Below are 12,335 nucleotides of genomic sequence, written 5' to 3'. Positions count from 1 at the left end.
GTCTTGTTTGCCCCTTAATTCAGGCAGAGGCTTTTCTAACAATTTTGAGAACTGGACTGTAACACTGATATGCAGACCTCTGAGTGTGATACACAGACCTCTTAGTGTAAGGACAAATTTTAAATTTGATTGTGAATTCACTCTAAATGGAGAAATAGGTATGGCATTGACTGAAAAAGCCAGGCAAAAAACTACAAGCCATGTTGTTCCCTGACACTGGAGAGCAGGAAGAAAGGATGTGAAACACAGTAGAAGGATAGGAAAAGATGCAAAAGATGGCTAGAAGAGAACAGCTTTGCAAAGACACACAGTGCTCTGTTTTTGTGGCAATATTTCAGGTCATGACATTCACTTGCTCGAAATAAAACCCCTCCATTCAAAAATACTGCTGGAGTGGAAACTCAAACACTTCAATGAACAAAAGCCTTAGGTAAATTGTCATTTATGAAAACTCTTGGCCAGAGCAGATCTCCTATAATCCAGCATTGTTTATCACAGAGCCACAGAATCACTGAGGTTGGAGTGTATCTCTGGAGGTCACCCATCCTGACCACCTTGCTCAAGGCATGGGCAGCTAGGGCATGTTTCCCACATTTCCCAGGACTGTGCCCAGACAGGTCTCCAGGGATGGAGACTCCACAGCTCCTCTGGGTGACCTGTGCCAGCATTCATGCAGTGTGGCAGTAAATCACAGCAAAAAGAGTTTTCTTGTGTTCAGATGCTATTTCTGTGCTGCAGCTTGTGCCCACTGCCACTCTTCCAGTCACTGGGCACCACTGAAAACAGGCACCACTTCATCCTCTCAGCATATCACATCAGATATTTATGCACATCTGTAAGCTCCCCCAGTGACTCTTGTTCATCAAGGGAGAAGCTGTTCAGCAGAGGGTTTGGGTAGACCCAAAGAGGCAGCTGAATTACAGTTATTTCAAGGCATTCTTCAGATCAAGAATGCTCAGTTTTCTGGTGGTCTGTTTTGAACTAGGGTTTTTTGCTTTCACCTTTTTAATTAAACTGAAATTTTCTACATAAATAAAACATTCATTGAAGGAAAACACTTTAAAATATGGTATTTAACTGAAAAACATTCTCAGCTCAAGATCTACTGACTATTCCAATGCAAAACACCATTTTTTGATTTTTAAAAATTTATTACAGAGAGCTGTGTTACTTGCAGAATTTTATGAGTCTGTTCTGTGCATTAACAAGTCTAAAATGCTCAGCTTTACATTGAAGTCCAATTATTTTGCCAAAATTGATTAAAATACAAACGGAGAAGTTTTTTCCTTTCTTTTGTAAAACCTAGTAGCAATGTTTGCTTGTTTTTTCTTTTTTGAATGCAATGAGACCGGTCTTAACATGCTCTCAAAATAAATAGAATTATCACTTTTTCCTAGTTGAGGAAACAAGCACAGAATTAACACAATTTGCACAAGTGATTAGGCAAATGGCAGGAAAGAAAACAAAAAGTAGGTCTACAAGATGCCTGCAGCCTCTCTGGAAAATCCTGAAGGCAAATGGTATTTTGATTTATTTAAACGCGGCTGTATTAAAAATAGTTTTCATTCAATGGCATTAAATGATTTTGCAGTGAACGTTAGAACAGCAGATGTACCATGTCTAAACAGCAGGTAATAATCTGCTAAAAAACAAAGCACACTGGTATTTCTTAGATGTACCTGGAAGCTGTGCCTAGTGCTGTGATCCATGCCTGGAAAATCCCAGCAAGAAATGAAAATGGGCTTTTCCTTGTTATCACAAAGTAGAGCAGAGGCAGGAAGATCCCTCCATGGATGACAAGACCCACAATCACAGTGACCATGTACATGCCAAGTTGTCTAGCAACTACTTCTAAGTCCTTGATGGCAATGATTTTTCCACAGATGAGGCAAGCAATACCCAGTGGGGAATACCTGGAGAAAGAGAACAAGCATAGACAGAACTCATCTTGGCAGTGCAGTCATAAAAACTGTGCTGAACAAAATAGGGGAGAAGAGTAGGGAGCTCTCAGGCTCAACACTGAGGTGCACTGAGGTCAAGAATTGATGGAAATTCAAGGGATGGTTTTCACATCTTTTTTTAAAGTGCTGGCCATCTCCAGCAAATTCCCCATCTACTTCATTTTCCATCCTGTCAAGTGGAATATGCCTTTCCTGAATAGTTTTTAATCCTGAAATAACATTGTACAAGAATATGATAGTTACACAGGCTTGCATCATTATAAAAAATGGTGTAGATTTGTTCTTAAAACATAACTTTTACAACCCATTGTTTATGTGGTTTCAGGGGCTTGAATTATTTACTTCAGTTAAACTATTTGTTGAAACGAACTGTTTATATCTTGAAAGCTAAAAATGCTTCCACTAGGTTCTTTCAATAATTCAGACAAATGTTTTTTAATTTATGGATTCTTCATTAATTATGTACTTTTGTTACTCAGGGTAGGGTTTTTGCCTCCTCAATCATTAAGACAATACAAAGGAAACTGACTTTGAGAATAGGAGTATTTCCTGGTTTTTGTTAGATTATCTCATGGTTTCTTAAGCAATGTGCCCAAGGCCTGGAAAGCCTTCAATCACTTCAAATGCATGGCCAGCTGTTACACCAGTTATCATAAAATGCCACGTTTCAATGTACTTGACAAAATACTTTTCTTACAGAGAGTTACATGGTGTCAGAGCCAGATGTCTGTTTGTTTTATGCTTGTGTAGCAATGCCATGCTCCTCAGAGTCTGTAGGTACCATGGGAGTTACAGATGTCGGTGCTGAGCAAGCATAAACCAAACAAAATGTAACTCTGCATAAGGAAGTGCATTTTTCTTTATAAACACACACTAAATCCCCCTTGCTTCTGGCCTCAACAAATCTTTAAAAATTCTAAACAGAGATGAGCAAAAGAAATTACCAACATGAATTTCCTTTTTTCATGAGAAGAGAAATAAAAAGCACATCAATAAAAATAAATATTTACACTGAATTTCTTGAAAGTTGAAAGATTTCCTGCTGTTGCAACACTGACTACTAGAGAACATTTATATTGAAGGCAGGGTATTACATCTACCAAATGGTGCTAAGTAAGAGTAAATTCTAGCTCCTGGAGGGTTATGGGAATATAGTCACCATCTCTCTATTGAGTGGAGATTGAGTAAATGTTGAAAGTTTTGTGAATAAATGGTTTTATGCAACAAGATCATCTACAGAAAAGCAGAAGTGTAACAGGAATGCAAGGTCATTGCTTCAAGTTCTTTTTGTTGTTCTGCTCATTTCCACACTGTTGTTGCTGTCTGCATCACTCTTGCCTAACAGTGTCCCTCTGAAGCACTGATGGTGCTGATGGCTTGTGCTTCAGGCACCCTTACTTTCCTAGACACTGTGTCCATCCAGCTGCAGACAAGAGGGCAGCTTTGTAACTCAAGGAATCACTCCCAGGGACACCAGGGAATCACAGGTAGCAATGAGCCATGATACATGTGTTCTGCTGGAGTGGCTATTTCTGCTCTCAAAGACCTAGGGAACACAGTGGTACAATGTCAAACACAGCCATGCATGTTTAGGTGCTGGAAAACTGGCTTTATGTGAGGTGGACATGCTTGGCATACAAATAGCTGTGGGGAAGAACTCAGAAGAAACACTTAAAAAAAAAGAGAGAGAGAGTCAATCCCCTCACAGAGGAGTAAACAAGAGGTCATACTTAATTGGAAAAGTCACTTCCTTAAAGGCAAGTGAGGCCCCATTAATAAAAATGGGTATACTTCAAAACAGGGCAGATCTCTTCCAGTGATCTCATTGCAGCAAGGCTGTAAGACACATTCTGCAGAAACTATGAGTGAGAGGATTACACATCACTGAAAACTGCTGGAATTTTATTTGATGGTAAAGTTATTTTTACTAAAGAAGATCATAAATAAAGTGTATCTACAGGCTTTTTAAAAATAATTATACCTTCTAGGTAATACCCTGGGACTATGCTAACCTCCCAGGAAGATTGGGATGCTTTCTTGTGAGCCATTCTTGCTTATATAATATTCTCTTATACAATGAGCTTCCATAGTCAATGTGGCATTTGAAGGCCTTTGCTGGTACATGCACATGTTGTATTTCAGCACACAAAGAACATAATCTCTTCAGAAATGATTCAAACTGTGTCCTAAATAATCCTCACCAAATAGAAATAATGCTGCTCTGGTTCTAATATACCTGCCAAGGCTTTAGAAAGTCAACTATTTAATTATACTGTTTACTAACAAACTGGCATCACCATATTAAGGTTTTAAAAGGGCTTTTTAAAAATTACTTTTGTGTTCTATGAGTTAGAATTACAAACTTACCACATGATCATGGTTACTAACTTCATTACAATCTCATTCAGGATGTTGAAGAAATCCACCATCATCTTGGCCTGTTCTCCCATTTTCCCCATAGCAATGCCAAAAGCAATAAAGAATCCTATCAATCCTATTGGGAAAAATTGCAAGACAAAAAGAAGGCTTTTAGGAAGTTTTTGCACTAAGTCAATGGCTTGATGCTACCTGCAAATCCAGATTTCACAGAGGCATATAATCACAGTTGGGTAACTTTGGAAGGCACCACAGTGGGTCATCTGGTCCAACCTCCCTGCTCAAGAAGGGCCATCCTAGAGCAAGTTGCTCAGGATTTCAGAACTATAGGGTATTACACATGTCTTGGGACTTTTTAATATGTACTCATGCTCAACTTCCATGATCAAAACCAGAAAATCTTTGATTCTTTAATGTTTTACTAGATTCCAATTTCATAGCCCAACTACAGTTTAGTTGGTTTTTTCCCCTGTATTGATCTGATCATCAAAGCCACATGCACATTAATCTTTTCAGTGCCATTTAGCTATCAGAAACCTCATGAGCCCTGGCAAATGAGAAAGGTAACACAGTGCTGCACTGTAACTCTGTTGTTAGAACAGTTGCTGAAAACCAAGAGGAATTTTCTCAGGCTTTAGGAAAGTGCCTTTAGAGACCAATCAGTCCTGGAGTGCAGGGAAAGGCAAAAGGAGCCCTAGAACTTTTATAGGCCAGGATTATTCCCATTAAATGAATAAGGTAGAGGTGGGAGGAGAAGGTGGGTATTGCACTTAACCACAGAACTCCCAGTAAGCAGATTAATCTCACTAAAAAGGCTATCAGTGGGTGCAAAATTATAGCATTCAATATGGCTAACATTTGGCTCCTAAATGTAAATTCTAAGGTGTGAATATGTGGAGTATTGGACTATCAGTGTGAAAAAAAACCTGATGCATCTGTCATGGATTACTTTGGAGATGTTTCTTCAATGCTGGCCTTTTACATCCAGAAATTTTCAGTGTCCAGAGTTGGATTATTAGCTGATAGTGACAGATGGTTTGAATCTTCAGCCATTCTTTGAGGCTAAATTTTTAGTATTTAACAAATGTGTAAACTCATCTGGGAAATTCCTGTGGAAAAAACTTATTGGGACACAAAAACATTCAACATAAGGGATTATAAGCTGCCAATACCCTGGGAAAAGACAGGCTGTCCCATATCCTCACACTGGGTTCAGCAACCAGATTTTTTTCTTCTTTTTTAAAATCCAATTTCCTGGATACAAAGTCATTCTTTAGAACCAAGCTATCTTTGTTGAGTCAGTTGAATAGGGAAGTGAAGCATATGTTTGTGTGCTGCAGAGCGGAGAGAAATGATGAAAAGCTTTTCAAAGACCAAGTTACTTCCTGGAATTCAGAATCTGCATTAGAAAATGTTAATAGGTAGTTTTGTTCATTAATTCCAAATGAGCTGTTATGTTAGTCATGAGAGTCAGATTGGTTCCTATTTGCAGGAATTTGCCTGACTTGTACAGCTTATCCAAATTGGATGGCAATTCCCACAACATTTTCATTTCTTCATTCAAAATCAAACCCACACCAAACTAACCCAAAAAACTCAAGAATATTTGACAGCCATTGGTCAAAACACCACAGAAAATTCCCCATCTAAACCGTGCATTTTTTATCTGTAGGAATTGTATTAAGCCTTCTAGATCTTTTCTTATCCATGACAGAGCGTGCAAAAAACAAGCCCAGCATTGAATGTAATGCATCTCTGATGTCAGAACAACTGCTTCATTTTAATGCATAAGCAGAATTCCAGGAGAGAATAAAGCAGGTGAGGGTAAACAGCATTGGCAACGAGCTGCTGCCCCATGCCTGGTGCAAAATGCCAACTTGCAGCTCAGAAAGTGGCTCCTCTGCCCACAGATGCTGAATGGAATGAGAGCCATGGAGGCAGGATGGGTACAGGGCTCTTGCAGAGCAGGCTGCCTCACAGAAAAACAAGACCAGCTTACAGATGCTATCATCTCCCCCATATCTAAGCAAAGCAGCCAACCAACTCACCAACAGCTCAGGAAGGTCTGCAGGCACGGCAGCTGCTGTCAGCAAGAGCTGTTCAGCAGCTCTAAGAGGTCATTTCAAAGGTTATGGCCCAGTGGTGAGAGAAAGCAGGGGATCAGGTACCCCAACATACTGTCCCACTTTGAGGACAACACCTATAGACAGAGGTGTCAGCCTCAGCCTTGTGGACCTGCTGTCACAGAGCATCTTTGAGTGTAGGTGTGAGGCCGCAAATTGAGAGCTAATCTGTGACTGACTTCACCCACATGCAGAAAGCAAGGAGTTGAAGGAGGAGCACTCCTCTCTCAGATGACAAAACAGGGACTCTAGGCACAGAAGAGAAAATAGAAATGGTGTGGAAGCTGTTTGCATCTCATGTGCTCCCATTCCAGACTGAACAGTTGCTCCAGGAAAGGGTGGGAGATAGGCAAAGTTTTCCTACCACCTCCACTTGCTGGCTTGTCCAGACAAGATGGCATGATGGCATTTGCAGCTGGTAAAGGTCAGCAGCCAAGATGAAAGGAGGAGGGAGTTGTGACTCAGAAATGTGTCAAGCCTTTCTGGGATTTTTCTTGGGTGGTGTGGTTCACACTCCACCTCTCACTTCAGGCTCTGCCTCAAGCCAAATTAGTTCAGCACACCCAAGACACCTACTGGAAACAACTTAGCTCAGATCCATCAGGGGGTGTGTGAAGCTCTGGCTCTTGAAGCTCTCCCCCATGCTGTTTTGCCAATATGCATTAGTATTAGCCTAGGTCAGCTTCTTCTAGGATTAAAGGATATTTTGGGTACCTCCTACATGCTTTGCCACTGTACTCCTGCAATTCATAACCACAAAGCTGCCAATCCAGAACAATTCACTTGCTGATTTCTGTGATATCTCAAAGACCAATGGACAGCCAGTAGGTGATAACATTTGGTGATTATCTGGAAAGACTAACCATGTACTGAAGACCAGATCAGAAAAATTGACCTAGCCACAGCAAAAAGCTGTGACATACATATCATGTTTGTCATATTTGACAGGCATATTTGACTGGCAGAAAATTTTCTTACCCAGGACATTCATGCCATCCTTAAATTCAAGTCCCTTCTTAATGACCATCTGGGCTTCAGGTGGTGCTGTCTCATTCACCATTGCAAGAGCAGAATCAGTGACATTGGGTGGCTCTTCAACAGGTAGTGGCACCAGCACTTTCTTGGTGACTGTTTGGATCTGAAGGCAATAAAAGGGGAGGATGAGATTGCAAATAGACTGAATGCATCCATATGGTAGTTAAGGAATTAATAAAAATTCTTCACTTGAAATTCCAGGGAACTATATTTTTAAAGGATTGGACATGCATTCCACAGCCTCTTAGCCCTTTGTCCAAAACGAAGTTTATTTTTCAACAGTTTCAAGTGCTACAAAATACTGGGGGTCTTCCTCATGACTCTAGTGTGAAAAGTATGGCAAATGCATGGTTTTTATCATTACATGAAACATTTCACAGATAGCTAGTCCTTTTGGCCAGGCAGTTCACAAAGGGCATTTCCCAGACTGTGAGTTACAGGCTGATACTATTTGTTTAACACCAAAAACTAAGTGCCTCTAAGATCAGTCATGGCAGAAGCTCTGCAGTAAGGCTTGTAATTCAGCATGGTCTGTACAGCTGCAGTCATCCCTGTTTGAGCGTTAACTTGAATCAAAAATTCAGGACATTTCCAACACTTCTCTTACAGCTTTTGAGCTCTTGACCGCAAGAACTCAAAATGGAATATACGCAGTCCCCTGAGCTCTCTGACTAAAAGATTGTGGGGGATAGATAACAGAAAAATTACCAATGTTGCCAGATACAAATCTGACCCCTAAAAATAAAAATAAATAAAGAAGGCGTCAGCTTCTGAACACATTTGGACTCTTCCTGGCCCTTAAAAGGCAGAGTAAAGGAAAAGCTGGGAAGGTGTGGTAGGAGGAGAAGTAAGCTTGAGGTTACAGCTAGGAAAAAAGGGAGGAGGCAGTGGAAAAAGAGAGATCTGTGATTTGCTGCTTTTAGAAGGGATATTTTCCTCCCACTTCACACCTTGACCCTTATTCCGCCTCTTCATGGTCCTGGGACAGGCAAAATGTTTTGGAAGCTGTGACTGGCTTGCCATGTTTTCCCACCTGCTCCCTACTCCCCTTGCTCCTGGAAACACTTAGCAAGATAACAGACTGTGCATTAGCTTTTCAAAGAACATTTGCACTGCTTTCTTGTTGACATGGGTATTGTAGTGCTATGGATGATGATCCAGATTTGATCCATATGGTTTAAAGCCTGATGATTTTAAAATACCTTACATCTCTCCTTCTAAAACCTACTGCCTAAATCTGGAGGGGGCATATAGACAGAAAACCTACATAGCTTTGCATGAGAAACTTTCCAGTTGTCCTGAAACCACCTAACATTCTTGCATGCCTACTTTTTTCAGAGTTATGTTTTATCTGAGGGATTTTGTCAACACAGTACTTTTTTATGTGAGGTATTCAGAATGTAAGAACTGAGTAATGGAAATAAATTATAAAATATTATACTCTTTACACTCACAAATTCCACTATAGTCACTTAAGTCAAAGGTTCTCAGTAGTCCTTTGCACAAGGCCACAGTCTCTAAAAGTGCTAAGTCTGACATAAAGCTTAGATTCTGACCACATCTGAGACTAGAAAATAATTTATATGTCATAGCCATAATCATATTTATAAATGGTCCCATGTTTTTTTCTGCTGGAAACTTTCACTCTAAATGTAAACCTTCTTGTGGACCATGCTAAAATTCAGGAGAGATTGAAATCTCATGACAGCCCACAGTCCAGTTTGCAAATGAACAGTTCCAAAGCTGCACATGAATCTCTTCTTTGTGTTTTGCCTGGTGGCAACGGAAGGCACAAAAACCTCCCCACACACTATTCAGCACCATTGCTGTGCATCCTTCAGAACCATTCTTTGCAGGATTGCTGCAAAATATTTCTTCTTCCTAAGGCTACCTGGAAACTCTGAGTGTCTATGGAGAGACACTGTATACATGTAGGAAAACAAATATATGCTGACACCATTAAAGCAGGTAATTTTCCTCCTAAAGAGAGAGAAAAGTAAAGCCTAACTCTTTACAGAGGAGTTAGGGCTAACAAAAGTTCCATCTAGTCACACTTTACAAATGAAATGTGACTTTGTGGCAGAGGTTTTCACTAGAAATTAGTCTGGAATCTGCTGAAGTCAAACACTGAAAAGCCAAAAAGCTCTTTATCTAAATTAAATTTAAAAATAATCGGGTAAATTGGTGATCCATAACTACTGAAGTAACTTGAACATTGGTATTACATACACTGAAAAAACAATACTAACGTTTTAAAAAAACTTGACAAAGTTAGCTTAATTCTTCTTTTTTCTGTTTTTTTTGCCCCTTTGTCAAGATATTTGACCACTTTCAACTGAGAAGAAATTGCATTTTCCTCTCTTTCACAGTCCAGATGAGGGAGAGGATGAAAAAAACATAAGCACTCTGCTTTCCCTCACTCAATTTTTCAAAAATACATTTCACATTACATGTGATGTTTAGCCACCAACAGTTTGACCGCATGACTGACATTCCCATGGTGATTTGGAAATATTGAGAATGTTCCCTCTCTAAATCCCCAAGGATTATAAGTTTTTATGTGGAAGTCCCTGTAAGAAGTGAAGCAATCCAAGCCCTTTTGGCAGTTTAGGTCACCCTCCATTCTTCCACTCTCCCATGGCCTCTTCTTCCTTCCCCCTCTTCACTTTTTTCTTTGGCTATAAGCACAGCACCAGCTATCACGCCATTTCACACAGGAACATTTAAGAACAGGTTTGGCAAAAATCCTGTTACATTAAAAAAAAAAAAAAAAAAGTCAACCCCCCAAAATCCTGTCTGCATTACTTTCAAACAAACAATTCAGTTGGTGGGAAAAGCATCTTACATACAAAAAATATGCTTAAGCATATTTTACTTCTTAAAGTCAAGGAGTTTTGATTAAACACTGGTGAAAAGCTTTGACAAAATTATCCCCCTACAGAGCAAACAACACATTGTGCAAGCATCCTTCCTTCCCAGCATGCTCCAAAGCTGGTGAGATGGAGCCACCTGTAGGTGGATCAGCCCTTTGGACCTATTATCCCCACCTCCTCTAGACTCTAACACAGCAATAGAGGTTATGAGAAGTTGGGTTTTGGGGTACAATTTTGGCAACGAGCTGGACTGATGAATATCCATATATTCCAAATGGCATTGCAGAACCATCCTCTCTGACTAACAGCCAAGTTAAAATTCAACCTGGGTGAAAGACCATAGATACAGTATGAAAAGCATGGAAGAAATTAAAGTTTACTTAAGAACAAAATTAAAATAAACTTCATTTTTAAAAAATAACAAATTTAAATAATAATAACATAAACCAAGTCAGCTATAAATAATGCTCTTTAATTTACCTGCTCAAGACTTTAACCCTGTATTCCTCCTTACATCATCATTTCTCTGATTAATGTAAACAAATGACATTAACTCTACAGACAACCCTGGCAAGTATAAGATGTAAACAAGGAGCAGAAGGACTTACCTGCTGAAAGCATGCTTGAACCAGATTTTCAGGGAACAAGTTTCGGATCAAATCCAAGAAGGCATCCAGACTAGATACCTCATCATTCTTCTTCCCTTGACCAAGCTGTTTCCTGAGTTTGGGATTCCCTGGATGGATGGCTAAAACCAGAATCACACCCAGCACAGCAGCAATAATGGTGGTGGACATGTAGTAGACCATGGCTCTTGTCCCCAGCCGGCCACTTGCTTTAGCATCTAATCCAGACAGTCCTGCAAACACATGGACACTCAATATCCAATTCAATAATTATAAAATAAATCCTTCAGAATTTTCAAAGTTTAATGACTACCAATGGGTGCCTAATTTCATCCCTGTGATATTCTCACCAAGAGACAGATTACTGATGCTTCTCCCTCTAGTTCTTACCCATGCAGTGTCTACTGCCTATAATTTGAAGAGAAGCATTTAAAACTCCATCTAATTGTAGAGGAAGCATTGAAAAACAGAGAAGATCTCTACCATCTTTTGCCCTTGACTTCTGCAAACTAGCCATGTTCTGGCTGACACCACACCTTCAAGAATGCTAGGCTCACTAGTGTCATGCCATTTTATTTGCAACATGCAATCCAGAAATTAGATTAAACAGCATATTAAGAAATTTCTGATGGTAGCAGTGTGCATGTATTTGGAAATAAACTCACTAGAGCATACACCTACTAAAGCCCACCAAGTTACTCCGAAATTTACTCTGAAATACCCAGCTGCAAAATGCTGACAGCATCACACCATTATTCTTCCTACATCACAAAAAGCAAACCAGGTGATATCAGTAGAAAGCATCTTAAAGTATTTATGGCTAATGGATCTTACCTGTGATTAAACTGGAGATAATTAAAGGGAGGATCAGCATTTTTAGCATCCTCATGAGTATATCTCCTGGGAAGGCTATTAACATGATGATGTCAGGGTCAATAGGTGTTGCTAGACGAAGGAGACCCCCACACACTGCACCCAGGATAACACCTGGAAGAAGAACAGAAAAAAAGGAGCAGGTGGGTATTGGAAGGAACTGCCTGATGTGGAATACTGCACATATCTGTGAAGAAAACTTGATTCTTGGGCTCATGTCTTATTCCTTTTTTTTATGCTCTGCATCCTTCTCCTTGTGCTGGTGTTCTCAAATTGCAAACAAACTCCTCATCATTTATGTGGATAAAGTGATCAAACTTAAAGCTCCCGCTCAGGATTGAGGCTGTTGAAGCATGGATTAGGGAAAAAATTGCCATGTCTGCTTTCATAACATGATCTTTGTGAACAGGTATTTTTATGTTTACATTCAGGATGCCTTTTTTCCTGATCCCAAGCCCAAGTGTAATA

General features: G+C 39.8%; 1 protein-coding gene across 3 annotated transcripts in view; it reads right to left on the bottom strand.

The window, feature by feature from the left end:
- The window catches only part of SLC1A2 (solute carrier family 1 member 2), a 77,458-nt gene that overhangs the window by 14,645 nt on the left and 50,478 nt on the right, over positions 1-12,335 (bottom strand). For all 3 annotated transcript variants that reach the window (XR_013774583.1, XM_079308383.1, XM_079308384.1), the window contains exons 3-7: positions 11,829-11,981; positions 10,977-11,227; positions 7,439-7,598; positions 4,329-4,455; positions 1,680-1,913 (exon numbers count right to left, since the gene is read on the bottom strand). Coding sequence is in view for 2 of the 3 variants with exons in the window: in XM_079308383.1 (XP_079164509.1) it covers positions 1,680-1,913; positions 4,329-4,455; positions 7,439-7,598; positions 10,977-11,227; positions 11,829-11,981 (925 nt within the window). In the remaining variant the exon portion in view is untranslated. The remainder of the gene's footprint in view (positions 1-1,679; positions 1,914-4,328; positions 4,456-7,438; positions 7,599-10,976; positions 11,228-11,828; positions 11,982-12,335) is intronic.

This window comes from Erithacus rubecula, assembly GCF_903797595.1.
Source record: "Erithacus rubecula genome assembly, chromosome: 6".
Lineage (NCBI taxonomy): Eukaryota > Metazoa > Chordata > Aves > Passeriformes > Muscicapidae > Erithacus > Erithacus rubecula.
Note: the sequence above shows the minus strand (reverse complement) of the source record. Positions and strands in the feature narration are given on the sequence as shown.